General features: G+C 42.3%; 1 protein-coding gene across 4 annotated transcripts in view; it reads right to left on the bottom strand.

The window, feature by feature from the left end:
* The window catches only part of Fam120a (family with sequence similarity 120 member A), a 99838-nt gene that overhangs the window by 17864 nt on the left and 54363 nt on the right, over positions 1 to 27611 (bottom strand). For all 4 annotated transcript variants that reach the window (XM_074052521.1, XM_074052523.1, XM_020186598.2 and 1 more), the window contains exons 8-12: positions 22729 to 22816; positions 20388 to 20615; positions 17419 to 17593; positions 6962 to 7211; positions 636 to 750 (exon numbers count right to left, since the gene is read on the bottom strand). In XM_074052521.1, coding sequence (XP_073908622.1) covers positions 636 to 750; positions 6962 to 7211; positions 17419 to 17593; positions 20388 to 20615; positions 22729 to 22816 — 856 coding nt within the window. The remainder of the gene's footprint in view (positions 1 to 635; positions 751 to 6961; positions 7212 to 17418; positions 17594 to 20387; positions 20616 to 22728; positions 22817 to 27611) is intronic.

The raw sequence follows: 27611 nt of genomic DNA, 5'->3' as shown, positions 1-27611 counted from the left end.
TCATGTGAGCACAGCAAGTAATAAAAGTGTACTGAAAAGACAGGTACACTAAAAACCAGGGGACAACTTAGAGAAAACAAATACTGTCAAAACAAAGAACAAAAGGAATTACAAGAAGGCAAAATTAAAAGGAATATAATGTTAAATGCTGACTAAAACAGGCGTTGCGATGATGGTGTAACATTGGTCTTCAAGTGTTTTTGTTCTTTAAAAGGGATTTTATACTACTAGAAGGGCAAAGAATGTTTTTTAGAGAAAACTAAAGTTGTAGCTAGCAACAATGGAATGAAACAAGAAAAAGAATCCTGGCTAGATGTTAGGAAATTCTTAAGATCGAGCCCTCTCAGGACCTGGAATTCTCTCCTAAAATAAAAAAAATAAAGACAACTTTATTTTCTGATGTGAAAAACAAGAATAAATCTCTGACAAAAAGTGGAATTGACTGTTTCCAAACTGGGGATGGCAAATCTACAACTAGATAGGAATATCCCCTTTGCCCTGAAGGCTCTCAACTCACATCAAATTAGTACCATTAGTTTAGAGCACTGAGCAATCTGCCTGGTGAAGGTTAGCTGTGTTACACCAAAATCCGAAGCAAGACTTCCCCGGAAAACAAAACAAGGCTGATACGTTACCTTGAGCTCCTGTAGCTGGTCCGGCTCATAGAGTTTGGGGGACAGAGCTTGAGCCAGGAAGGCGTCCAGCTCCTGACGCCGCAGAATGCGAGCTCCTGGCCACTGCACCATGTACCTGGTGAGGGACAGAAAGGAGGAAAGTGAGTTGACTGAGTAGATAAACCTAGCAAGAGGGTCTAAGCAAGCTGGGGCTAATGCAAATTGAGAGGGTACCTAAGGCATTCTTATCCAGTGTTCCTGTTTGCACACGAGGATGAATGAAAACATAATCATAATCCAGGCTTGTCAAAATACGTTACTTTAGAGTAATTAAAAACAGCACACTAAAAATGAGCTGGTCAATCACTCTTGTGAAGCATTTAAAACCTAAAAGTGCACTAGAAGCAACAATTCACAACACTGATTTTAATTCAACTGAATTTTCTATGGTGACACAATAGAAAAGATTAAAAGGTCATAATAAGAAAGATTAATTGCCAGGCATGGTGGCTCACACCTGTAATCCCAGCTACTTGGGAGGCAGAAATTGGTTTGAGACCAGCCTGGACAAACACCTGGAAGACCCCCGTCTCAACAAAAAAGCTGGGCATGGTGGCACACACTTGTCATCCTAGCTAAGAGGGAGGAATAAGTAGGAGGATCATGGTCTGGTAAAACACAAGACCCTCTCTGAAATATAACTAAAGCAAAGAGGAATGGGTGGTATGGCTGAGGTGACAGAGCACCTGTCTAGCAAGCATGAGACCCTGAGTTCAAACCCCAGTACCACCACCAAAACCAAACCAACGAACAAAAAAAAACCAAAGAAAGATTAATCTCATGATTAGTGAAGGGCTCCTAGGTAGCGCCTGAACAAGGCAGACAGGGCAGGAGTCATCCACAGGAGAGGGGGGAATACAAAGATTGCAACACACAGGCCAACCACTAAAGCCACTGCCTTCAAATGGGTACATCCTGGCATAGGAATTCAAAAGGAAACCAACTTCTAAATCTTTAGCTTCCACTAAAACAGGGCTGTTGAGGATCAGTGAGTTCCCTTTTCTGTTCCAACCCGGACCCAGTGACAAATAATCTGGGTCACTCCATCCCAATTATCTAATGTGAGAAAGCAAACACCTAACCACACAACTGAGCCATAAATGTGTAAGTTGAACCATCCCAACTCTTTGCACACCACAAACCTGAGGGTTTGCCACTAAAAATAATGTCTGGTGACAGACTGCTACCTGCTACATGATCCCTGAAGAACAACTTGAAGTTGTCCAGAGAACCATGACGTGCTTACAAGGCTCTCTCCATCTCCACCTGCTCAATAAGCTTTCTGGGGCTTAAAACCAAGTTAACAAAAACCAAAGTCAGAGTTGGTATTAAGCCCTAACTCGCTCTTGTGCTAATATTCATCTGTGAGAAGACAGAGTAAGGAGGAGTTGCTGGTTCCACAGAAGTCATCACTGCAAGATGTATTGTACATTAAATCCCAAACTGGAATTTTATGTATTCATTATCTGCCAGGCAGGTCTAAGCATCATATAGACATTAGCTCATCTACTGTCCTAAACAATTCTGAGGCAGGTGTAATTATTATCCTATTTTAAAGATGAGGAAACTGAAGCACGGACAGCTTATATACTTCATGGTAAAATTATATGGCAAACACAGAAGGGAGGGCTGGGGGCTTGGCTCAAGTGGTAGAGCACTTGCCTAACAAGCGTGAGGCCCTGAGTTCAAACCCCAGTACTGCCACCTCCCCCGCAAAAAAAAGAAATTTCAAGGTGAACTAATAGTGAGTATTTCTATTGTATTTAAATAAAATGGTGACATAAAATTATTATTTTATTTATTTTTAGTGGTACTGGAGTTTGAACTCAAAACCTTGCCCTTACTAGGCAGAGGCTCCACCACTTTGAACCACTTTTTCCTTTGGTAATTTTTAAGATAGGTTCTTACCTCATGCCCTGGCTTACCCAGACAAGAACCTACTTATGCTCCCCATGTAGCTGGGATGACAGGTGCACAACACCACCCCCAGCCATTGGTTGCGAAGGGGTGTCGTAAATTTTTTCCTGGGCTGACCTTAAGCTCCACCTCCTGAGTAGCTAGCATCACAGGTGTGAGCCACCACGTCAGGATAAAAATTCTATTTTTTTAACAGTCAATATTTGCAATAACAAAAACTAAACCCTTTGCAACTGACTGAGTGTCTCAGTCTTAAATACGATGGTCTCACTGAGTTTTAATCAGAGCCTGATGAAAAAACAAGTAAATGTGAAGAACGCCCCTACTGCTGTCTCTAAACTTTATTGTAGAAGAGACTATGCTCAATATACAATGTCCCTTTCCTTAAGTATACATTCTGTCCTCCTTTAACTTTTATTTTTTAAATACATGTAAGACACACCATTGTAAGTGTACATTTTTCATGTGTCCATCACAGTGGTTTAGCACATCACACTGCTCCTTTCATCTTCCCAAACTGCAACTCTGACCCATGAACACTAACTCTGGACTAAGATCCTTTTACATTTTTTGAATCTTTTTTTCGGGGGGGGGGGGCAGAAAAGATGGTCTTGGCCACAGGCCCAGACCTTCCCTGTTTTTCTGGCAACAGGTACTCTCAGAGCTCAGCAGAGCTGCAGGCACACATGGTCTCATTGGCCAGAATGCCTGTCTCTTCCACTTGTCTTTCCACACCAAAGTTTCCATTTGCTCTTTTCAGACACAGACAGAATGCATGACGTACACATAATGGGCTAGATGCCAACCTTCAGATAGCAAGAACAGCAACCCTCTCCGACATCTCAATCATTTGGCTACTCTTATTTGTGCATTTAGGATGATTTCAGATCCCTTTCACAATGTCAAATCTACCTATGGAATTTTTGCAAAATTTTCCTTTATATGTTCTTTTCTACACAGTTGAGCAAAGTATTAAAACACTATTTGAAGAACTCATCAGCAGTAGGGCACTGAGAGAGCTATTAATCCTCCTACCTTCACTTCTTACCATCAAAGGTGAGGGCAGTCTAGATTGTTCTAAAGCCTTCCATGCTGGTCTCCTCTCACTGCCCTTGACAGGCATGGAAGCTGGGGAAGTCAGAGTTCCAACAACATGAAAGCAGCTCCTGGGCAGCAATGGGCCGTGGGGACAGGGTGGTCTGATACCATCCTCAAGGGAATGCATCTGCAGATGGCTGAAGCCCAGCTCTGGCCCTCCTACCTTCTCTCCCTGATACTTTATAGTGATTTATGTCCTTCCAAGACAGCCTAGTCATATCTGCCTATTTGTTACCGGTCTCTTCACTTTTGGAGAGGGGCTTCCTTGATTCTGTCCATGTGTCTCCCTAATAAAGATTTTCTGTTCTGTTCTGTGTATCCCACCTTTACCCCCATGCTACACCAACCTCTGCTAAGACTCCCTCTTTCCTCGTGTCTGCTGCTGAGAATTCTAGAGACTGAACTGACTTCCCCAATCTACCCCCAACCATTTGATATGCAACATTTGACAACGCATCAATGCCCAACATGACCGTACCAAGGGAACAAGATTCACAGCAATGGGGATAGAGGCATGGTTCAATCCAGAGTGCCTTCCTAGCAAGTAGGAAGTTCTGGGTTCAAATCCCAGTACCACGAACAGATAGAGAGAAAGACAGAGAGAGGCAGAGGCAGAGACAGAGACACTGGGATTCACGGAATTGGCAAAAGCAAACACTGCCTTCATGTGCACTGAGAAGACCACACCACCCTTCTGTAATATTCTGTCTGAATGCATGGAATGAGTCCAATCACGAAGAAATACATATCAAATCTAAATGAAGAACAGTCTGTATGGTTGAAGGGTCCAGCCACAAGCTACCTGCCTGCATCTGTAAGAAATATTTGCTGCAGCACAGCCTTGCCCATTCATCATGTCTGGCCCATGTTTACTCCTCCGGACAGGGATGAGGAGAGAGCAGGTAGTTCCTGCTGAAGAAGGGCCTACAATTCACAGAGCTCCATGCACGAGGCAAGCACACAGGGGCACAGAGTCCCCAGGTCTATGCCTCTTGAAGCCAGCACAAGCCACATGAGGAGCTGAGAGAATAAACAGGACATGAGAGCAAGGGTAGCCTGTACCACCACACCCAGGGGCATGAACCTGACCATGAAGCTGATGAAATGTTGATGTTGCAACACGTCCCTGACTAACACTGTGGACTTATGCTGTCTGGAGTTCCTGCACACTGTGTCTCCACTCAGAAGCCAGTACACTCAGTGGGTCAGATGGACAGTGGTCAGTAGGGTGCTACTCATCATTTCTCGCTTGAAAGAAACACAAAGTGACCAAATTCACTTTTGTTAATGTGAACTCAGAGCACCCGGAATCTACACCTTAAACATTTGACTAATGTATGGTGGACTGATAAAAACATCTCCTTAACTGCATTATCTATCAGAGAAAACCAGATGACTCTAAAATCAAAAACCTAGTCAAAGCAAGTTAACAAAATAACATACCATGTTCCAGTTGGTCAAACTTTAGGTACATCGTCTGAAACAAATAATTGGCCTTAAAAGTTCATTATAAATTTAAGTAACTTCAGTAAATAAGATTACAAATAAAGCTCTGTCCTTCCCTTCCTAAAGTCAAGGAGGTGGGACCCAGTAAGCAGGGTGAAGAGGGGGTGGAGGGTGGAATAGGGTAAGCAGAGCCTGCACAAGATGCAGCTAGAGAGAGGGAGAAGTAGTCTTCTGAAAAGAGTGCAGCCACAAGGACCCATGCCAGACCAAGTCTCACTGCCAGAGTCACAAGTCACATACATGGAAGGGATGCTATTCAGGGCAGGTTAGAGGGATCAAAGTAAATGCACTGTTTTCAACAGGAAATAAGAACACACACACAGGCCGCTGCTGTCGTGTGGATCCAGGAATGCACTGGGAGGGCCGGAGCATCAGGAGCCATGGGAAGAACCTGGCTTCTAAATGCCACCCCCACATGGAGGGACCAGGGTTACATGACAAAATGGAGACTCTGGAGCTAAGGAAGGAAGGGAGGTGGGAGGGAGAACAGCTGTATCTAAGGAGGGTTCAGAGAATGTAGGGGTACGTGGAGACCATGGACACCAGCAGGTGTCAAAATAAATAATGGGCAAAAGGGTCCTACACAACAGAAGGAGAGACACTCCTAAGGTCAGAGCACCTCCCCACAGGACACACACCAGCTACCGATGGGGAGAGAGCTCTGTGTAGAATTGCTGCAGACACCCCATTAAGCCTTCAGAATGCAAATCCTGCATGACAAGATGGACCAAACCTTGCAACCCCAGTTGGGATCCAATACCTGAAAGCAGAAGACACTGCTGGACAACTAAGAAATGAGACTCAGATGGGATGGACTAAAGGATACACATGGGTTGATGTTCACAGTTTATTTGTTAGAGAATCATACTAAAGTGTGTGATTAAAAAAACAAAAACAACAACAAAAAAAACCCTCTTTTGTATGGTACTTGCAACTTTTCTCTACACTTGAAATTGGTTCAAAACAAAACAAAACAAAAAAATGACCGACCCTCAAAACCTAATAATGAACCTCTGGTATACCTCCCAACTCAAATGACTTTAAATGTCATGTCTACCCATCACTGCTGGCTGCAAGGACCCAGCAGAGGGTTCCCAGGAGCACACCAGCCTGGGTTCCAACATCTGCTATATGACCAGAAGGGAGCCAGGCTGCTTCCTGCAGATGGCTAGTGCCAGAGCAGTGAAACACAAGATGTACCCAAAGCATCTTGCAGATCCAGAAAGTAAGGAAGTGCCCTCAAACCAAAGGATGGTGTGTATCCTAGGGCCAACTCCAGCAAGCTCCTAGGCCAGAGCTGGCACAATGTGAGCAACAACCTAGGACACAGTATTGGCTCATAACCCAAAACAAAGTCATCACCTATACGGTACACTTATGTCCCTACTGACTAAATAAATGAAGGGGAAAGAGGAGACAAACTTCCAAACATGTATAATATATAATCCCCTCTACAGCTTTCAAGATCTTCAGTACACAAAGAATAAACTATGTTTAAAATCATTACCTAGTATCTTCAGGCCATCCATGTTTACCAAAAGTACCTATTCTATAAACATACTCCATAGTATAATTCAAGTGTTCACTGCACTTACATGGCCCACATTCCTGGAATATATATAAACATGGGTTCAGGACAAATCTCGATAGATAATGTGATTCCCATGGAATTAACTTTCTATCCTTTCTAGAGGCCTCAGACACCGTGATGCCCCGTCCCCCACCCCCGCCACTGTCACCACAAACACACATAGCCTGGCACGCACCGTAGGACGCAGCAGAGCACCATGAGGTGAGTGGGCACATTGGCAGGGTTGAGCATGGCTGGGGTGTCAGACCTCATGCAGGCCAGGAAAGCCCTCATCCTGCGGTTCTTGTCCTCCACAGCCTTGCCCAGCCAAAGCCTCTTCAGGTTGGGGCAGGTCCACTCCCGGAAAGCCAGGGCTTCTACCAGTTCTGGGGTCTGAGGAGACTTCCCCTTGTAAGCTGCCCATTCCTTAATGATCACTGGTGAGACTGTAGAAGAGAAAAACAGAGAAGCTTGTTGAGGCTTGCTCACTGACCATCAGCCTGCATGAAAACAACCTGCTCTACCAATGGGCCTGAAGTCAGCCTTGCAGTACCCAGGCGTTCTCTCCTTAGCAAGCCACCACCCATGAAGCCTCAGGGTCATTTGCCCCTCTACTCTGTGCAAATAATGGCTCATTCAGACTTTCAGTCAAGCCACGCATAAATTTCTTCTCAGTCAGATCATGACTTGATTTCCCCATACATTAAATTCATAAATTATTAAGATGTTAGACAAAAGTTGTATTTTAAATCTACTTTCATTGATTTTCGTTGAACTATTTTCGTTGAACACTGGTATAACTCACAGAATATGTGATTATCTGGTTACTTCCACACGGAAATTCAACTTACATAGCAATCTCTTTTTTTCTACATAAATACCTTCACAAATTAAGATCTGATAAATAAGTTGCATTTGGCAGCAACTTTACTTAAGGACTTCCTACTTGAATAAACAGTAAACTCTAAAGAGTGGCTAGTGAGACCCAAGTAGAAGCGACATTCCAAGTTTGAAATGCAGAGGAGGCTGGAACACAGTGATTATATTTAACAAGACTTTAGACAGAGTACAAATTCTCTAACATTTCACTTCAAGGAAGCAAGATGTTCTCAGTTCACATAATATAAAAAACATTGAGCTCTTACCCACAGTGTTTTGTCATTACTAGAGCCAATTCTTACAAACACAGAAACATGCACATGTCCCACATAATTTTCAAATAAATTCAGGGAAAACTATGAGGGCGGAGATACAATGATGACAACCCGTGCCACACACTAGTATGTTAAAATTTCTCATCAATCGCACTGACGTGACAGTTTGATGTGCACTTCAGAAGAAAAGAGCAGTGTGCATTAGTTCAGTAAACACCAGAAGCAGAGTGGGGACCTACATGGCCCTGTGCCCAGTGAGGTGACCAGTGTGAGCCCAAGACACCATTGCTGGCTACCAGCTCCACTGCACAGCTGCTCCAAGCCAGAGCTGGGTTGGAAACCAGGATGGAGTCCTGATTCTAATTTGATCTTCAGCACATCAGTTCTATCCAAATAATATTGATTCCCTGGGTTCCTTCGCTCTAATGTAATGCCTAAGGTCACTGAGAGATTCAGAAGACTCCAAAAATCGCGGCAGTTACCCGAGTAACTGGCTGGTCTCCAGTTCTGTTCCAAGTCTAAATATAGTCAGGTGATGCAACAACCTCTTCAAACATAATGGAACCAGGAAGAGTCAGGCACTGGGATGTACAGTTTATCAGCATCATAAAAAAAGTGCTTAAACATACTTCAACCCAGACCAATCGGATACCAGCATGTCAGGTCACAGATGGGAATGTCATGGGCAAACCTTGGGGGAGGGCTCCGGGTGGTGCCCTCCACAGGAAACTCAGTGGGCCGAATAGGGGTACAAGTTCAGACAGGCACTGAAATTTTTCCTTTTACAAAACGGTACTTCTGTCATTAGGCAAATTCCTTCACTTACATTTTCTAGCTTTGATGGAAATATTAAATGTTAACATGTTTAAAGATATTTAATATTCAATAAGTATTAAAGGGATATTTAAAACACTCAAAATGCTTATTTGAAAGTTCTTCAACTCAAAAACACATGCATGTATATATAAACATATACTTATTTGCTTTTAATCAGTATTTATAGGTAGGTGTCAAATAAAAAAACCAATAAAATCTCTACCACTAAGAAGACCCTGTCCTTGGACGTACAATCTAAGGCACAACCCTCCCATCTGGTTCCCACTGAGCTCCAGCACAGCTCAGCTTCCAGAAGTTTCCCCAGCAACACTGGCAGAACACATAGGACTATGGTCATCACCACAGAATGAGCTATCCTGAGGGACTACTCCTCACCCTGTCTCCCTCCTACATCCAACACAAAAGATGTGTGGTCCCAAGAAGAAAAAGCAAGGAAAGGAGCTTCAGAGCCAAGTGCTGACAACATCTCTGCACGTGTGTGCATCACTCCACAACATGCAGCACGCACCAGCATGGGTTGAAGTGAATCATAAAAACGAAGAGTCTATGTGTTAGGAGTTCCCTTGGGGTTTTCTCAAGAGAGGAATTCTTAGTAAATCTATCTTGTCATTTGGTCAGCTACGTCTTTTGTCTTTCTAATCATTTTTAGTAACCATTGTTTGTTTATTGATTGGTTGACTGACTGACTTAAAACAGGGTCTTGTTAGATACTATAGGCATGCACCACCATATCCAGCTGATCGGTTTGTTTTCTTTCCATTGTAGGTTGGCTAGGAAGTACTAACATTGCCTGGCGCCCTGCCCTGGGCTTGTATAGCCAGCAAGACCCTGAACTGGCCTCGCCTGACATTGTACCTCACACCCTCTATCAGGCTCCAGTGGGCCCAGAGGGGTGGCAGGTAAAATTAGACACAGAAGAGTCTGACAAGGGATAGTGCCCTGTAATAGTGCTACACATTTTGGTTACCCATCTGCAATACTCACAACAAGCAGAGCTTATACCTGATAGGTAGCCAGGCACCTAGGTTTCACCAGGTTACTAGGTTCACACCTATAATCCTAGCTACTCAGGAGGCAGAGATCAGGAGAATCCTGGTTCAGAGCCAGCCTTGGACAAACAGTCCATGAAACCCTGTCTTAAAAATACCCATCACAAAAAAGGGTTGGCAGAGTAGCTCAAGCAGTAAGAGCACCTGCCTTGCAAGCGTGAGGCCCTGAGTTCAAACCCCAGTGCTTAAAAAAATTGATAAGCAATGAACACAAGGCTTGCTGCAAACACAAGGTACAGTTGCTGTATTTTTACAAGGTGCTCAGCTGTTTTTAAACACTGTTATATTTGGAGACCTTTTAGTGATATCGGCCTCACGAGTCAATAGCTGAAGAACCCTTGGCCAATCATTTAACAAGTATTTAGTGGGCGCCCACTTTGTGCCAGGCAGAGGCAACCACCTGCAGATATTTGTGACTTGTTAAGTTCCCAGACCTGGCCCAATGCCAGGGACTAAAAAGAGCTAAAACCTTGCCATGGAACAGAATCTTGACAATGAAACATAAAAAGCACCTCTTTCCACTTGCCATGTAGGAAAAACTGTGAAATCAGTTTGTACTACTTATATTAATACTATAATTATTACAATATTTATATTAACATATTATAATAAATTAATAAAAAAAACCAGTGCTTACAGATAAGAGGATTCTAAGGGGGATCTGACTTCAGTTGACACACACTTTAGAGTACCGGATTTACATATGGCAAAGGGCTTGACTCTGCTTTGCAAGTACCTGAACTGGGAGGGCAGTGGCTGAGGAACTTCCCACTCTTAGCTCTAGCGGCCTGCAGCTGGCTAACAGTGAGTAATCTGGATTACTTTTTTGCAAAAACCACTGGGCAGGGAGGCTTGCCCACTAGGGGGCCAGTGTGAACCACCAGATGCCCTGGGAAGAGCACAGTGGGACCCATGATTCTGTGTTGGGAGCATTGCAGAAAGTCCTGTCATGTTACTTTTCAAAACAGAAGAAGAGCACACTGAAGATCTGCAAACAAACCTGCCTATTACCATTATTACTGACAGGCAAAGTCACTATTTCTGGAATGAGTCCATTTTTAAAAAACAGCACGATTTTTTTTTAACCCTAACCTAAATTCAAACCTTTACACTGGCAAAGCAACTCCAAGGCACTGGCTTTCTACGTGATTGGAGGCTAAATTCCCAATGCTTTTTCTTTACAGAAAAGACCCCCTCAGAATGCAATTTGAGTCATAAAACTCAATGTTCTCCATAAATGTCAAACATCTTCTAACAGCATACTTAACATAGGACAACCAACCAACCACCTTGAAAATCTGTTAAAGTGCTGTCTTTGAGATCTACACCAGTCCAGGAATAATAAACATGATTCATTCTGTAAGTCAGCTCCCATAGACTGTGCATGATAGATAGTGTGTCCCTAAGCTAAATGCCAGGGCACCATCGTGGGAAGGGATGCATGTATGTGACACATTTATAGGTAAGGAAAAGATGAGTGAGCCCTGGCTCACACCTACAGTCCTAGCTATTCAATAGAGAGAGATAGAGAGGATCTTGGTCCAAGGCCAACCCTGAGCAAAAACTTTAGATTCTTTTAGCAAAATTACTAAAGCAAAAAGGACCAGGGACATGGCTCAATAGAGCACCTGCCTAGCAAAAAAAAAAAAAAAAAAGTACAGTGAGTGACTAGACTTGCAATTGTGTGTTTATGCGTGTGCATGTACGTACCTAAGGAAGGGTGCTGCTACTGTACCTGCTGAGTCTTCCTGGGACACTCATGAAGAAAAAAGTAAGGAAACAACAAAAACTCCAGATGATCTGATGAAGGCTCTGTCTCCTAGTAGGAAAGCTGCACTCCTCTCTCCAAACATCACCAGCAGTGGGAGGCAGTGGTGCTCGATGGCTCTCCACCTCCTCCTGCTGGTGCACAGTCTAATTCTCAAGGGTGAAGGTAGAGAAGTTTTTCCTAAACCTGCTCTCCAGAGCAGTCCACTGTCCACAAAATATAATACGTAGTAGGCAACTGGACATGCCACAGACAAGCTATCACAGACACCTGGACAAATCCTGTCTACCTCCTCCATTCTCTCCATGGGTATGATTCCTAGTATACTAGAAATTTAAAAGTTCAAGGATTTATGAAATAAATATCAATCTAAAAGAGTCACACCACAGGTTCTGGTGGTAGTAATGGTCCTAACCAACTATTTCTTATGGTAGGCCAATGCAAAGGTCTGTAGGAAAATCATCAGTGCTACTCCTAGAAAGTTTTGTAGAATAAAGGCATTTAGGCTGATTTATAAATAGCCTTAATAGAAATCAAGGGAAATGTTTACTACAACCAAGTCTCACACATATTAAACCGACACATGATTATTCTGTTTTGTAACAAAAAGTAGACCTAGTTTATTTTATTTAGTGGTTCCTTCCTGCCTCCCTCCCTCCACAGTAGGGACTGAACCCAGGGTACCTCAAGCACCCTAGGCAAGCACTCTACCACTTGAGCAAACCCACCCATTTGATTTTATTTTCTCTTTGATACAAACTAACTTTGGCTGAACGTGCACTCCTCCAGCCTCTGCCTCCCCAGCTGCTGGGGTTACAGGCATGTGCCACCATGTCCAGCCTTCAACTTTTCTTGATGGTTTAAAAAGCACAAGAATAAATACAGGTTAAGCATCCCTAATCTGAAACCTGAAATCTGAAATGCTTAGAAATCCAGAACTTCTTGAGCACTAACGTAATTCTCAAAGTTTCAGAGTTCAGGCTTGCTTAGATGTGCTAGGCCCTGGATTTGATGCCCAGCAAACACACACAACACACACTTTCAAATTTTAGAGCTTTTCAGATTAGGGATGCTAATCCAGCAAAGTCTATGCAAATATCCCAGGCATTTTGAGTAAGGGACATTCAAGCTATAGAGGAAAAAATCCTTTATAAAAATAATACTCATAGTAAATAAACTTGCTCCCTACTCCCACATATTTATCTCATGTGTCTATAATTTAAGTCCATCTGTTTTTTATCTGGTTGGCTTTGAACTGAGATCCTGCTATGTAGTCAGAATGATCTTAAACTTACAATCCTCCTGCCTCTGCTTTCCAAAAGCTGGGATTACACGCTTGCCACCATCCCAGCTCAACTACTCTGTGTGTGTGTGTGTGTGTGTGTGTGTGAGAGAGAGGGGGGGGGTACTGGGGATCAAATCCAGAGTATGCTTAAGCACTAGGCAAGTGTCCTCCCACTTAGCTGTACCTCCAGCCTTCCGTCTACTTTCTATAAGCTTATTTCTTGTATTTTTGAGGGGAGACTTGTTATAACAAACACTAAGCAAGAAAACAAAAAAAAAAGAAAATGAAAGAGATAATTGTTAACCCTAATTTTTAGAAGTTCATATTCTTTTATCTAGGTTTTCTTTTAAGGTTTTCTTTTTTTTTTTTGGCTGGACTAGGATTTGAACTCAGGGCTTCATGCTTATAAAGCAGGCTCTCTACCACTTGGGCCACACCTCCCATCCATTTTACTCTGGTTATTTTGGGATGCGAGTGGGGGGGAGTCTCATAAATTATTTGCCTAGATTGGCCTCAAATTGCAATTCTCCCAATCTTGGCCTCCCAAGTGAGCCACTGGTGCCTGGCTAAATATTGTCCTTTTTTGTTTTGTTTTTTTTGGCAGTTATAGGGGGGTGAACTCAGGGCTTGTGCTTGCTAGGCAGGCACTCTACCACTTGAGCCACTCCATCAGCTAACAGTTTTCGTTAAACCTGTCCCACCAGGAGTGATTAGAATTCCAGAGCACACGGCCATAATAAGGAAAGACTCTGATGAATTTCTTAAGAGCAAAATGACAGAACCTAGAGGCGAATGGAAGGAAGTGAAAATGCCTCCAGCATGTAATCCAGTATGCCTTTCAAAACGCTGGAATTTTTAAAGGGTCTGATATCCTACTTTAACCATGCAATAACTTTAATGAAACTTAAGCAAGCCTCACAAAAACAAATTAACACTTTATCCAGTGCCCAATCACAAGACCAGATTTCCTTATGCCTTAAATCTAGTGAGAGTTAAATATTTTTAAACAAGTCCTTAGACTTCAGTAAGCCCTTAGACTAGTTCTGATGATAAGGCAGTCTTGAGATATTCTTCGTCACAGTGACCATTAACAGAAACACACATCTGCACAGTACGATTCTGAAGCTACTTTCAATCACAGACCTTCCATTCAGAAATGATCACACCAGCTGCTTGAGCAGCAGGCTGCCTCTGGAGCCTACCTGCAGAGGTCTGCAGGGAAAGAACAGTCCTTTACAGGGACCTGCCCTCCCATGACACTTTCTGTATCTTAATAAACCATCTTCCATGCTCCAAGGATGTCATGTATCCTGCATGTTGTACAGGACTGACCGACCATAGGTTAGACTGCAAATGTCAAGACGACTGAAATACAGCTGCCAGGTGCTGGTACTCACACCTGCAATCCTAGCTACTTGGGAGGCTGAGATTGGGAGGATTGAAGTTCAAAGCCAGCCTGGGCAAATAGATCATCATATCCCATCTCCAAAACAACCAGAGCAAAACAGACTGGAGGTGTGGTTGAAGCGGTAGAGCACCTGTTTTATAAGCATGTAAGCCCTGAGTTCAAACCTCAGTTTCACAAAAAAATAATAAGAAGAAGACCGAAATACAATAATCATTCCATTGTGCCAAGTACCCCCAAGGAACTGTGAAAGGTGGCTCCATTGTAGATGACCAGGTATTTTGTCTCAGCATGTCCAGAGGTAGCAGGACTCTACTTAATACCACTGAAATGTGCAACCAATTAACAGACATTTCAAGTAATGAAGCCTCAACAAATGGCTTGAGAGAGTCAGTGTGTAGTCACCTGAAATCTAATGAGCAGGGTACAGAAAGGCATTTTCACAAGCATCAGTAGATTACGCTAGCTGCGCACACACTAAGTTCTCATACAAGGTCTGTCTTGAGCAAGTTGAGCATTCAAACTCACGACATGTTCCCAGGACACAAATGTCTCTGTGGAAAGCTGGGCGCCAAGTCAGGTGATCATTCATGAGGATAAATGCCTGACAGGAGAATCTTTTTCATAAACCTGTTTTCCCCTCCTGCAGGTAACTAATGAATGAAAGTTCCATTTTATCAGCTCCCCATAGAGACCTAGATTCCAAAGTAGTTTACAAAAATCTCATCCACCACATTTACAGTCTTTCCACATTTAAACTTGGAGGATTAGTTTATATATAATTTTTACTCAGACACTGAAGGTGTGGTTTAAGAGGTAGAGCATCTGCCTCAGAAACACAAAGCCCTGAGTTCAAATCCCAGAACTGGAAAAAAAAATTCTTTCACATAATTTCTACTCAGAAGCAAGTTTTTATTTGTATTAGCACATTAATAATACATTTCTCTAAGCACTGAAATTCCAGGGGCTTAATTAACTCTGCTTAGGCAAAGGTCACCTGAATGTGCCCTTTCCTTCCTAAAGAAGCTTCATTTCTGTTTTGTTTCAGGTTATAACTCGTGTTTCTAAACAGCAACATCCCTTGTGTCAAGCCCTGAATGGCTCCCTCACCTCTAAGCTCCCTCCCACTAAATCCTACTGCTCAAAAGAACACCACAGTAGCCCAAGTATTTAATTTGCCATTCTTATGAAGAAGGAGGCTGGGGAAAGAGGAGGCAGGCAGGAGAGCAGCCAAATCCTGATTCTGAAGCCATGGCCTTCTTGCCATCTCAGCTGTGTCTGAAGAGAAGATGCTTGGAGTGCCTGCCACTTCGAGCTCCTCTCCTCCTCCATTAAGACCTCATGGTAAGACCTACAGTATGTCCATCTGAGGCCTTAGGTACCTGTAAGTTACCCCAGACTTTCCCACCCTTGTCTTTTCTCTTGATGGTTCATTCCCATGGACTCTGACTCCAAATGGGGATGGCTTGCTTGGAACAGGGGCCAGGGGCAGGCAGTGACTCTAAGGCCAAGGCCTTGCTAGGTTTCCATCAACTCCCACTCCACATGCACGCTGCATACTTTGGCTCTTGAGAAGGCTTGTCCTTACTGCCTTATCTGCACCGTCACACCCAGGCATAGGTCAGCCAGGCATGTGGGCTGGTTGCAGACCTGTAGCAGGGAGAAGAGGTCAGGAGTATTCTCAGAGCACCTCCGGCACTGCAGCATACTATGATGCAAAACATCCTAAGGGCCATGATTCCATGGGTGGCACAGGTGATCATGGAAACTCCTTGAAGAGTTTGCTGTGTAAAGATAAGTCTGTTTATGGAACACATAAGCAAATAGATAAAAGAATACATTCCACTGCAAAGCCAGCCCAGTGCTCTGCAGCTGAGATGAAGGGGCTCAGTAGCCTGGATGCCACAGCCCCCCTGCAAGAGAATTGCATGGCAAAGAAAGAAACACCATTCTTTCACAAGCAAATGAATTAATCACAGTGTGAGAAAAGAATGAGAATGTATACATGTAAGAATGCATTAGACTTTGAGAAGGTGGTCATTCACAAAACTCCATGCTCCCAGTCAAAATGGACCCAGAAGGAACCTGTGGGACTAGCCTCACCTCTGCCAACTATAGTCACATGAGCAACTCAGCAGTAGCTCTTAGTAACTATCTACTAACAAGAAGCGTTTGATCAAAATTTTGGCACAGGAACCGCAAACAGAGAACTTAAGGCTCTATTGAACTTAAAAAGTTCCAAAGCTCATTGAGGGGAGAGATGGCCCAAACAATGTATGCACATGTGAATAAATGAATTAAAAAAAAAGTTCCAAAGCTCAGAACCACACACAGTCATTGCTGACCATAGGTTCCACAACAAGGCCTGCATTTACCACAAAGCAGGAAATCTGTAACTAAATGTCCTTGCTTTAAAGAATGGTTTAAAATTTATAATTTTGACAATTATAACATTCTTATTTTAGACAGTATGCTTTGGGGGTCTTTTCTTTATTTCCTAGTAAGTACACAGTGACTTTTATGTTCCTTCCATTAGTAAATAAAATCATCAAGAACAGAAAGGCATTGTTTCCCACAAAATATGGCACAGGACCTCAACTCTGATCAACGTTCCAAACAGTACTTCCCAGCCTCCCCACCGCTGATGAGCAGAAAGTTCACACCGCATCTGGAGGACTCCGAGGTAAACCATGAAGTCCTGTGACAACCCACTTGAGTCCCACGACCTCCAATATGGGTGGCAGAGCCCTGTGGGAACTGCTCTCCAGAATGCTGAATTGCTGGAAAGAGCAGATCTGCACCTCACAAACACCAGCGCACAGACACACATGCGCCCAGGGTACTAAGACAGGATAATTACAGAGTGACGGCCGTTCAAGACTGCTTTCAGATCAGCATTCAGTTTCAAGTGTAAACCTACTGTTTTATTATTTTACTTAATAAACATCGTTACTGGAACATTACTGAGGAAAAAAGTCTGGCTTCTCCTCCTGTCCTGAGGGCTCTACCCTGGCCTACTGCCCCAAGGAAGGCCCACCTCCTGTACATAGAGGCTCTCAGGGCAACTCAGTCATGATTCTTCTAAGGCTTTAGAAAATGCACAAGAGATTACGAGGTACCGAGGAAAACAAACAATGGATTGTTACAGTACATACATTCTGGTGGAAGTCTGTTCTTTCTAAAAGCAAGTCTCTCAGTTTTCTTTCTGCTTTCTGCCAAACTAAACAGGACTCCGTAAACATACTGACGAACTGGCCTATAGAGCAGGGCGGCCGGAGGCAGGTCTTTGTTGGCTTCATCTTCAATAGAAACAGCAATTTTGATTTCACCCTTTGCATGGAAGAAAGCAGAATAATATTGCACATTTTTCATGTTGAATTTACAACAAACTCACAGAAATATACTGCATTATCTCCATTAATGACATTGCAATTCTATTCCAAATCAATGGCTTAACAACTTGCCTATATCAAGATGTTTGGAAAACATCTTTTGGCAGTCTATGATCCAAAAGTATGCTCAAAGATGCAAAATAAACCCTACATTTTCAACACAAAACCAAGAACAAAAGAAAACCACAAAGATGATCCAAAATCTTTGAAACAATCTAGACAGATTAACACCAGACAACAAACAGAATAGAAAACATGCAACTTTTATTTATAGTCTAGATGGTCATATGTAATAAAATCTATCATTTACAATGACCTATATGCTATCCAAGGAATTGAGAATTCTGAAAATAAAATGGTCAGATTTCTTTTCCCAAGCTCTTTCATAAAAAATTACCACAAATTAAAAATGATCTGCCTAGTAGAACTGTGTTGTACACCTGCACCAGGCTTCTGCCATAGTGTGGCAGGTGCTCAATACACATCTCACTGTGGGTGAGGCCATGGTAGCTGTCAGAGCAGAAAAAAGAAGCACCTCACCTTACTCGTGTTCCACACTGATAATATTGGGCAAGAGTTTCATTTGGCTTAAGAACATCCCACCAAGAGACAAATGACTGTTGCCTTCAGCAGGTGAGATCATTACCAAAATTCTGTAGTTCCCTGTCATAGGTATTTTATGGCATCAAGATATTTTGCAAGGAATTCTATTTATGTATACCCGTCAAAATACACATGATCCTCAATGTCTGTTAAATTTATTGATACATTTCTTCTTCCTTTTTTGGGCAGTACTGGGGTTTGAACTCAGGACCTTTTGCTTGCAAGGCAGGAGCTCTACCACTTGAGTCATATTCCCAGACTCTTTTTTGCTTTTGTTATTTTTCCAAATATGGTCTGCTTTTATGCCTGGGCCTACTTGGGCAGCGATCCACCTACTTATACTTCCCACGTAACCGGGCAGACAGGTGTGCACCACCGAATCCAGCTTTTTTATTGGCTGAGACAAGGGTCTCTTCAATTTTTTACCCAGACTGGCCTCAAACCACAATTTCCTCATCACTGCCTCCTGAGTGGGTAGGACTACAGGTGTGTGCCACTGAGCCAGGCAGTATGTTCTCTTAATAATTTTGTGTAACATTTGCTCTTTCACATGAATTCAGCTTCAAATTGGCTTTCCTTTTATCCTCAACACTTTGAATCCAGTAGCTGCATGTATTCTAACACTCTCATCTAGGGAATACTCTCATTATGATGCTTTGATAATTCTATGTCACCACAAAGCTTTGTGTCACTGCAAATGCCACAGCTGGCTCATAGGAAATAGTATGCATTATAGTCTAAACTTTTCCCTAAAATATCAAAAAAGTAGCATTTTAAAATCTATAAAAGACATCAAGTTCTCTTTTCTCTATCAGTCATTTTGTTAATATAAGAAGAGTGCTGGTATAACCTGTACCCTGTTACGGATCTAGCCAATTGTTCAGATGTCAGAACTGGTGGAATGGATGCAAAGCAACAGGTGACTCCAGGGCCTCATAGGTCTTAAACAGCTCCATGGGGAAAGGGTGCTGTCTCTATACATGGTATTTTGAAAGATGACTTCCCAAAACTTGTCTCTTAAATTTACAAAAATCTTTTTCTCACACCAGAAACTTTCACTCTTTATGATTTATGTTGAACCTCCAAAATAATATTTACCTTACAACCACAGTCTGAAAAGTGGTACTATTCATGCATGCACATAGAAAACAATAACATGAGATTTGGAGGCAGTTAAAACTAAAATAAGAAAGTGCTAATAAATAGTACTGGTTAAATATTCTTTGTGTCCTTTAATTGATAAAGGTAAGCAAAGCTAGATTAACAAATCAACAGTCCACCTCATGAGCAATGTAGAATAGGAGTCTTTTGCACTTACCGACTCCATTTTACAAACCACAGATGGATTGTCGAAAATAGACAGAAAAAAGATGGTGATTTAGGTACTGAGGAAAGCAAGCAGTACAAGATTGCAATAAACCAACTCTGCATGATGACTATCACTGAAGCAACTGTGCTAACATAAAAACTACAAATCATTAAAGAATTTTAAATACAGTGATGCATTTGAGACAAGATTAAAAAAACAATTCCACACTATATGTATATATTTAACTGCACATTTGGTAAGACACTGATGAAGTAAAATTGTAACACGTGAGTAAAATGATAATTGCATTTTCTGACTATGCCCATGGTAAAATCCTGTATTCCATTTTTTTGCTCTTACCGCTATTAAAATTGCTCTGAATGAGGTAGATGAACAGGTCAAAATGCATGAAGCCACTCAAAAGGGGACACATTATTTTCTAAGAACAAATGGCAAATAAATCAGGTATTGTATCTGGTATGTGAATTAAACCTAGCATTATGGTACAATTATGGTGTAAAAAATTCTGAAGTTGACATAAGAAAATAAAATTGTAAGTCATAAAATAATGGGATCCTCAATATTTCATCAGACATTTCAAAAATGTTTTATATTAAGTTGAAGGGAAAATCGAGACTTTATACAAGTTTATTTTTTAACTGCATTTATACTGGTGCAATTTTTCATCTTTTGTTTAATGTTTAGAAAAAGGAAACTGAAATTTAGTCCAAATACTTTAGGAAGGTACTAAAATGGTTCACAAAATGAAAAAGAACACCTGCCAAATAAAAGAAGCCACCCCAGGGCCCCTGGATAATACCTTCGTTAGGACATGGAAGATGTAGGGATACATCAGCCCCTTCTTGTGCCTGTGCTCGGCCACTCTCAAAACCTCAGGTGCGACAGGGGGCAGAGGAGGTGTGGTGATGTCCATGTGGTTCCTGGTGGGCATCGACAGGAGGCACGGGATTGGCTGCACAGTGCCCATCTGGCTTCCTTTCCCTTCAGCTAGCTGGCTTCCTGAGGAGGCAGTGGATGAACCTTCTGCCTATACAACAAAAGGCAGGAGAGGGAAAAATGAGTTCATGTCCCGTCTCCACTATCTCAAGTGGGCCAGGTGCTTGCCCACCTGCTAGCCATACAGGGTACAGAGATGACTCCTGGCTGGAGAGACCAGATTTAGTGCTAACCTAAAGATCAGAGAACACCCTGAGCTGATCCCTTTGTTTGACCACCTGATAAACAGAAACACCATTGACACCACAGGCCAGAGGACAGCCTGTGTGCTCTCAGCTTCCCTGTGTCTCTGTTCATGACTCAGTGTTGGGGTGGAGGGCTAGGAGGCTCATCTCAGGAAACAGCTCCAGTACCCTCCTGCCAAACTCCTCCCTTGGGGACTCCAGCTCTCTGTGGGTGCCTTACTACTTTGCTTGGCTCTTGTTTACCATCACCATGTGGTCTGGTCCTGTGTTTCTGTTTTCATTGAGATCTTGCTATAATCTCTACAGATGAGGAAACGTGCACTTAGAGAGGCTATGTAATTTACCCATAATTATGTAACTAGTAATGTGTGGTAACTAGATTCATATAAGTTTTGCTCTTCACTGCTATAGCCAGTATAAACTAAAACCCAACTCAAGTATCCTCTGTAGTCATTACAAAATTAATTATATACAGGCAAAACTTAAGCAAAATGATGACAAAAAACACCACAATCCCTCTATCCCAAATCAAGCTAATACCAAAAGCAATGGTTCAGATCTATTAACACCAACACGTAAAGATGCGAATAACGTATTGCTAAGTGGAAAGTGTCCATTCTGTAACAAACACCCACCAAAACAAGGGGTGAATATACAGAACTGGAAAGTATCTAACTCAGTCCCAAAGAAGTCCCAGGCAGCGGTGCAGAGAGGAAGGCAGAAGGGAGATGCCGTGGCATAGTCTGAATCATCTGAGTAATTGTCCAAAAGTAATTATTATTTGCACAATAAACTTTTTTTCTTGATTGCAATAAATGTCAGAAATGAGAAGAGTTTACTGCTTGATTTTTTTTTTCTTTTTAGAATGTCACCCTGAAGACATATATGGTTTTCTGTTTGGGAACAAAATGTTTCATTACCAGGATATGCAATTAAGTGCTTAATTTTATCCTTTAATATACAAGTATAAAAATTGGTCTTAATAACTCATGGATAATTCACAGGTGTTTTCTAAACTTTCCCTCTTTCATAACAGTATAGATAGAAAACAATTTGAAGTGCTTTGCTTTCAAAGCAAAAGTTCTTTGAAAACAGCTATTCACAAAGTATTTTCTGTTGCTTATTTTCAGGGAAATTATTCAATAGTAAGACTATTTAGGAGTTTTAAATGAATTGCTGGCATTCTGATGACCCTGTGTGTAACCAGGGACTATAGGTGGCAGATATGGCACTGCAAATTAAAAAGGTACTTCTATAGTCCCAGCTACTTGTGAGATGGAAATTGGGAGGATTTTGATTGAGGCCATCCAGGGCAAAAAGTCTACAAGATCTCTTCCCAATCAATAAAAGCTGGGTGCATTGTTATGTGCCTGTCATTTCAGCTATATGCCAGAATCATCACAGGAGGATCATATTGTAAGCTGGCTAGGGCAGAAATGCAAGTCCCTACTTGAAAAACAGCTATAGCAAAAAGGGCCGGGAGCATGGGTCAAGTAGTAGAGTGCCTGCCTGGCAAGGGCGAGGTCCTGAGTTCAACTCCAGGATGGATGGATGGATGGATGGATGGACAGATAGATAATAGATAAAATTTCTAGAGATCACTATTAGCAGGTAGAAGTAGATAAGAAGGGAGAGATGGAATTTAATTTGTTTCCATTTTCACAAACCACATTCCAAGTGCTTTCTCAGCTAATCCTCTAAAAGCCCCTAAGACAGGCATGCAGGAAGCCTCAGACACCTTGTCCCAGAGGGGAGGGAGTTGCACCAGGTGCCCACACTTTGCTGAGTAAGACGAGAAGGTTGGGGCAACTCTGAAAGCTTCATCCCTCACCTTTCCCCTTTGGAGAGGTATATTGTGACTGGTGACATGCTTGGGAGAAAGAGAATTTTCTGTAACTTGACCACTGACACATGTACCCAGAATCAGAACTTAGAGAATAGAATGTGCAGGCCTTGTACCTTCACTTGGTCTCCTGGATCTCCCCGCACCTGTGGCTCCGTGTGGCTTCCGGTCTTCTCCCAGCCAATCTTGTTCCCGGTGATGTGGCTGAACATAAAGTGAACATGATACTGTGATTACTGTGGACTAATACCCCAAACAAGCTTAGAATGAAAGATGGCCACAATTAACTCTGCAAACTTATAATAAAAACAATAGTAATACTTTCTGTGCTTTATTAATCTTATGTTACCCCCAAGAGATTATGTCCACAAATAATTCTATTACAGAAATATTTCTTCTGCTTCAAAGAGGTGGATGATAACCACTTATTATGCAAAGAAAACTATTAAGCACTAACTTAGGAAGCAGTTCAAAGATGCACTCAGCACAACAGAGGGTGCTGAGGAAACACAGGCAGGCCTTGCCTCAAAGGAGCTTCTGGTGTTTAAGGGAAATAAGAAAAACAATCACATGGCTAGGCGCCAGTGGCTCATGCCTATAATCCTAGCTACTTGGGAGGCAGAGACTAGGAGAACCTCGGTTCAAGGCCAGCTCAGGTAAACAGTTCACGAGACCCCCATTTCCAAAATAACCAGAGCAAAATAGACTGAAGATGTGGCTCAAGTGGTAGAGCGCTTGCTTTGTGATTGCAAAGCCCTGAGTTCAAACTCCAGTCCCACTAAAAAAAAAAAAAAGTCACATAATTTCATCATTTAAGGGGGACTTCTTAGGCAGGAGTCATAATTTATAAGTAATTGTTAAGGTAGCAACATACATATAGCATCTCTAGTCTTCACAGAGGTCCCACAGCCAAGGCTGGGGACAATGTAGCGTGAACAATGAGGAAGGAGGGAGAATTGTGCTGAAGGCCAGAGAAGATGGGTGAACTTGCTAAGATCAGAGAACAGAGAGTAAAGGGGAAGTTATTTGGAGAAAAGCTTTACATAGCAAAGTGGTTTAAAAGAAGAAGAAAGGAACCAGGGTGGGAAACCTGATGGGGCAGCTAGGATGATACATTTCAACCAGCATCTTTTAAACCTCATTGTGACCACTGGCAGCCTGGGAAGTGTTTAAGGAGTATTTTAAAATACTGAAGTGGGGAACAGAAGTAGTAATCTGAAGAAACATCACCTCAGAGATTCTTTGTTCAGTTGTGTTCATTGGCCACACACTAGCAGGGCAGTTTACCATGGGACCCCAACAAAGGACAAAGATGCTGCCTTGTGGGCGGCAGAAACCTGAGGGCCTATTGAGACTGAGCTATTCTGTCATTTGGAAAACTAGGAACAATCATGGCTCAGGGAGTTTTGGGACATCTGCCACAGAATCTGGATGGAAGGCAGCCATAAGAGAAGGTCTTAAAGAGCGGGGGAGGTCTGATATCCTGCTGACATGTTTAAGCAGTGGGGGACTCTTGGCAATGAAGCCACAGCAGTTGGGAGGCTCAGCTCTCCCTGGTGTGGTACAAGCCCCACTGCCTGAGGGTCACAGTGAAAATGGAGTCAAATTATTTCTATTTGCAGACAGTATAATTATATTTTGCCAAATAGCAGGATACAAGTATCAATGTACAAAAATCAGCACCTTTTCTATATACGAACATCAACAGGCTGAGAAAGAAATCAGGATAACAAGCCCATTCATAATAACCACACCCACACCCACACACACCCACACACATACACACAAAGATAACACACACACACATACATACAAAGATAAAATAGGAACAAACTTAACTAAGGAGGTAAAAGATTTCTGCAATGAGAACTGTAAAACTTTAAAGAAAGAAAGAAATTGAAGAAGACATGAGAAGATGGAAAGACTGCCCATGTTCATGGATTGGCAGAATTAATATTGTGAAAATGACTATACTACCAAAATCAATCTACAGATTCAATGCAATTGCCATCAGAATTCTAATGTAATGCTATTTTTCACAGAAATACAAAAATAACCCTAGAACTCACGTGGAAGCACAAAAACTTCAAATAGCCAAAGCAATCCTGAGCAAGAAGAGCAATGCTGGAAGTATCACAATACCTGACTTCATCAGTGTCCCATGCCAGAGCAAACTGTACCTTAGAACCATTGTCTGGCCTCTGCCTGTAGACTACTCGCACTGAAGTGGGTTAAGGAGACAGTAGGGGCAGAATGGAGCCACAGAAAACAAAAAAAGCTTAGCACTGACACAAAAACAAATGCGTAGACCAATGGAACAGAAGATCCAGAGATAAGCCCCCATAGTCACAACCATCTGATTTTCCACAAAGGTGCTAAAACCATACATTGGAAAAAAAGATAGTCCCTTTAACAAACAGTGTTGGGAAAGCTGGATAGCCACATGTAGAAGACTGAAACCAGATCCCTTTCTCTCACTCTGTACAAAAAAATCAACTCAAGATAGAACAAAGGTCTTTTTTTGTTGTTGTTCTAACCTCTACTGAGGTTAGAACTCAAGGCCTCACACTTGCAAGGCAGATGCTCTACCACTTGAGCGACTCTGACAGCACTTTTTTGTGATGGGTTTTTTTGAGATAGGGTTTCATGAACAATTTGCCAAGGGCAGGCTTCAAACGGCAATCCTCCTGAGCTCTGCCTCCTGAGTGACTACAAAGGTCTTAACATAAGACCTGGAACTTTGAGGAAAAATCAGGGAAAACATCTTAAGATATAGGCACAGGCAAAATACTTTCTGACTTCAATTGCTCAGGAAATAAGAACAAGAATTAGCAAGGATTGCATCAAATTAAAAAGCTTGTGTACATTAAAAGAAACACCAGAATCCAGAGGAAGCACAAAGAATGGGAGAAAAATCTTTGTCAGTTTTTCATTGGACAAATAATTAATATCCAGAACATAAAGAGCTCCAAAAATTAAACACCAAAAGAACAACTAACCCAATTAATTAATGGGCAAATGAACTGAACAGACAGTTCTCAAAAGTAGTAGTACAAATGCCCAATACAAGAAGAAATGTTCAACATCCTAAGTCATAAAGGAAACACACATCAACTGCCATTGACACTCCATCTCATCCCTACCAGAATGGCTATCATCAAGAAAACGAACAACAAATGCTGGCAAGGATGGTGGGGGGAGGGGAGGAAGAACCCTGATTGAAAGAAATGTAAATTAATACAGCCACTAAGGAAATAAACATGGAGGTTCCTCAAAAAAATATAATTTGAACTACCATGTGATCCTGCTATGCCACTCCTGGCCATGTATCTGAAGGGAAGTAAGCCAGCATACAACAGAGACACCTGCACTACTCACAACAGCCAACCTATGGCAACAGCCTAGGTGTCCATCAAACAGATGTATGGAAAAAAAAAAGTGGTAGGAGCACCCAAAGGAATATGAGCCATAAAGAATGAAATTATGTCATATGCGAGAAAATGGATAGAACTGGCAATTACCATGTTAAGCAAAATAAGCCAGACTGAGTAAGCTCTCTCTTGTATGCAAAATCTAGATATAAAAAGGAAAGGTATGAGTATAAAACAGGCACTGTTTGTTGAGGGGGAGGGTGGGAGCAATTGTGGGAGAAGTGGGGGGAAGAAGAGGAGGATGAAGGGGATGAGCATCATCAAAGCACTTCATATACACATGAATGAAAACAACATAGTTAAACCCATTACAATTGTTTTTAAAAGGGGTAAAGGGGTAAGAAAGAGTAATAGGGGATGAGTTTGACAAAAGGACGTTATATGGATGTATGGAAATATAGTGAAAACCCTTTATATAAGTAATATACACTAATTTAAAGGGCGGGGGACTGAAAAGGCCATCCCATACATCTTAAACCAAGAGTGCTATCCCAAGTGATGATATTCCAGCTGAGGACATCACAGGCCCAATGTGAAAAGGTTGTCACTATGTTCAGGGTCCCCAGTGAGAAAAACCACTGCGTTGTCCAAGGTCACTACTGTGTACAAACTCAGGTGCACATTAACAAGTAAGAGAAAACCCTGGCAATGGCCAGGAGGAATCAAAACCAGTGCAAGCAGCCCTGGAGAGTGAGGGTCCACCCCACTGCACAGTAAAGAGTACAGCTCTGACAGCTGAGTATGAGAGCTGGAGAAGGGTCCAGAGACAGACCCTTGTCAATGACTTGCAGAAGGTGTGCTGACTGGATTTCAGTAAGGGAACCAGCCACTCTGAAACTGCTGTGATGTGACACTTGCAGCAGCAGGAAAAAGAAGATCAATTACTCATCACCCTTAGTGTATGACAATCCTGGCATAAAATTGTGCTCATATCTTACATGACATGAAGAACAGCGCAGGTTTGAGAAACTGCAGTGAGGCCTAAGAATCATATGGAATGGAGTACTCACTAAGCATGCAGATTCCAGGGCTCCTGGGGTGCCTGAGGTTGCCTGAAGATGAGGACCAGGGTAGTGGGCACGGAAGGCTGTGCATTAGGAAAGTGTTAGTCCAGGAGGGGATGCACCTCACTGCTGACTGGAGCTGAGGCACACTGCCACATCACTGGACACCCCGCAGAACCCACACTTGCCCGTTTTGTTCTATGCAGACCATCAAACTGAAAATAAAATAATGTCACCCTCTGGATGTTCTTAGGACTTTCTAATGATCATACTGCAAAATCTAAAAGTATTCTTTCCAGAAAGCCCATTTTTAAGCAGCCCAATACACTTTGGGAGGGTAGCCATTACTTTATAACTTAAGAAAACAAAATACCTTGCTTTGAAGAACAAATGGTATAGAATTCTTCTGTATGCATTTTTATTTCATTTTATATAACTGATAACATCTTAAAATTGTTCTTAGAACCAGCTATCTCACCTACTAGTGCCAGGCCTCTGTGGAAGTGGACATGTCATGTTATGTGCAAGAGGGTGGCTCTCTCTGAATCTTAACCATGCCCCCAA

This window comes from Castor canadensis, chromosome 13 (genome assembly GCF_047511655.1).
Source record: "Castor canadensis chromosome 13, mCasCan1.hap1v2, whole genome shotgun sequence".
Lineage (NCBI taxonomy): Eukaryota > Metazoa > Chordata > Mammalia > Rodentia > Castoridae > Castor > Castor canadensis.
The sequence above is the reverse complement of the archived record's forward strand: the minus strand, read 5'-3'. Positions and strand labels throughout refer to the sequence as shown.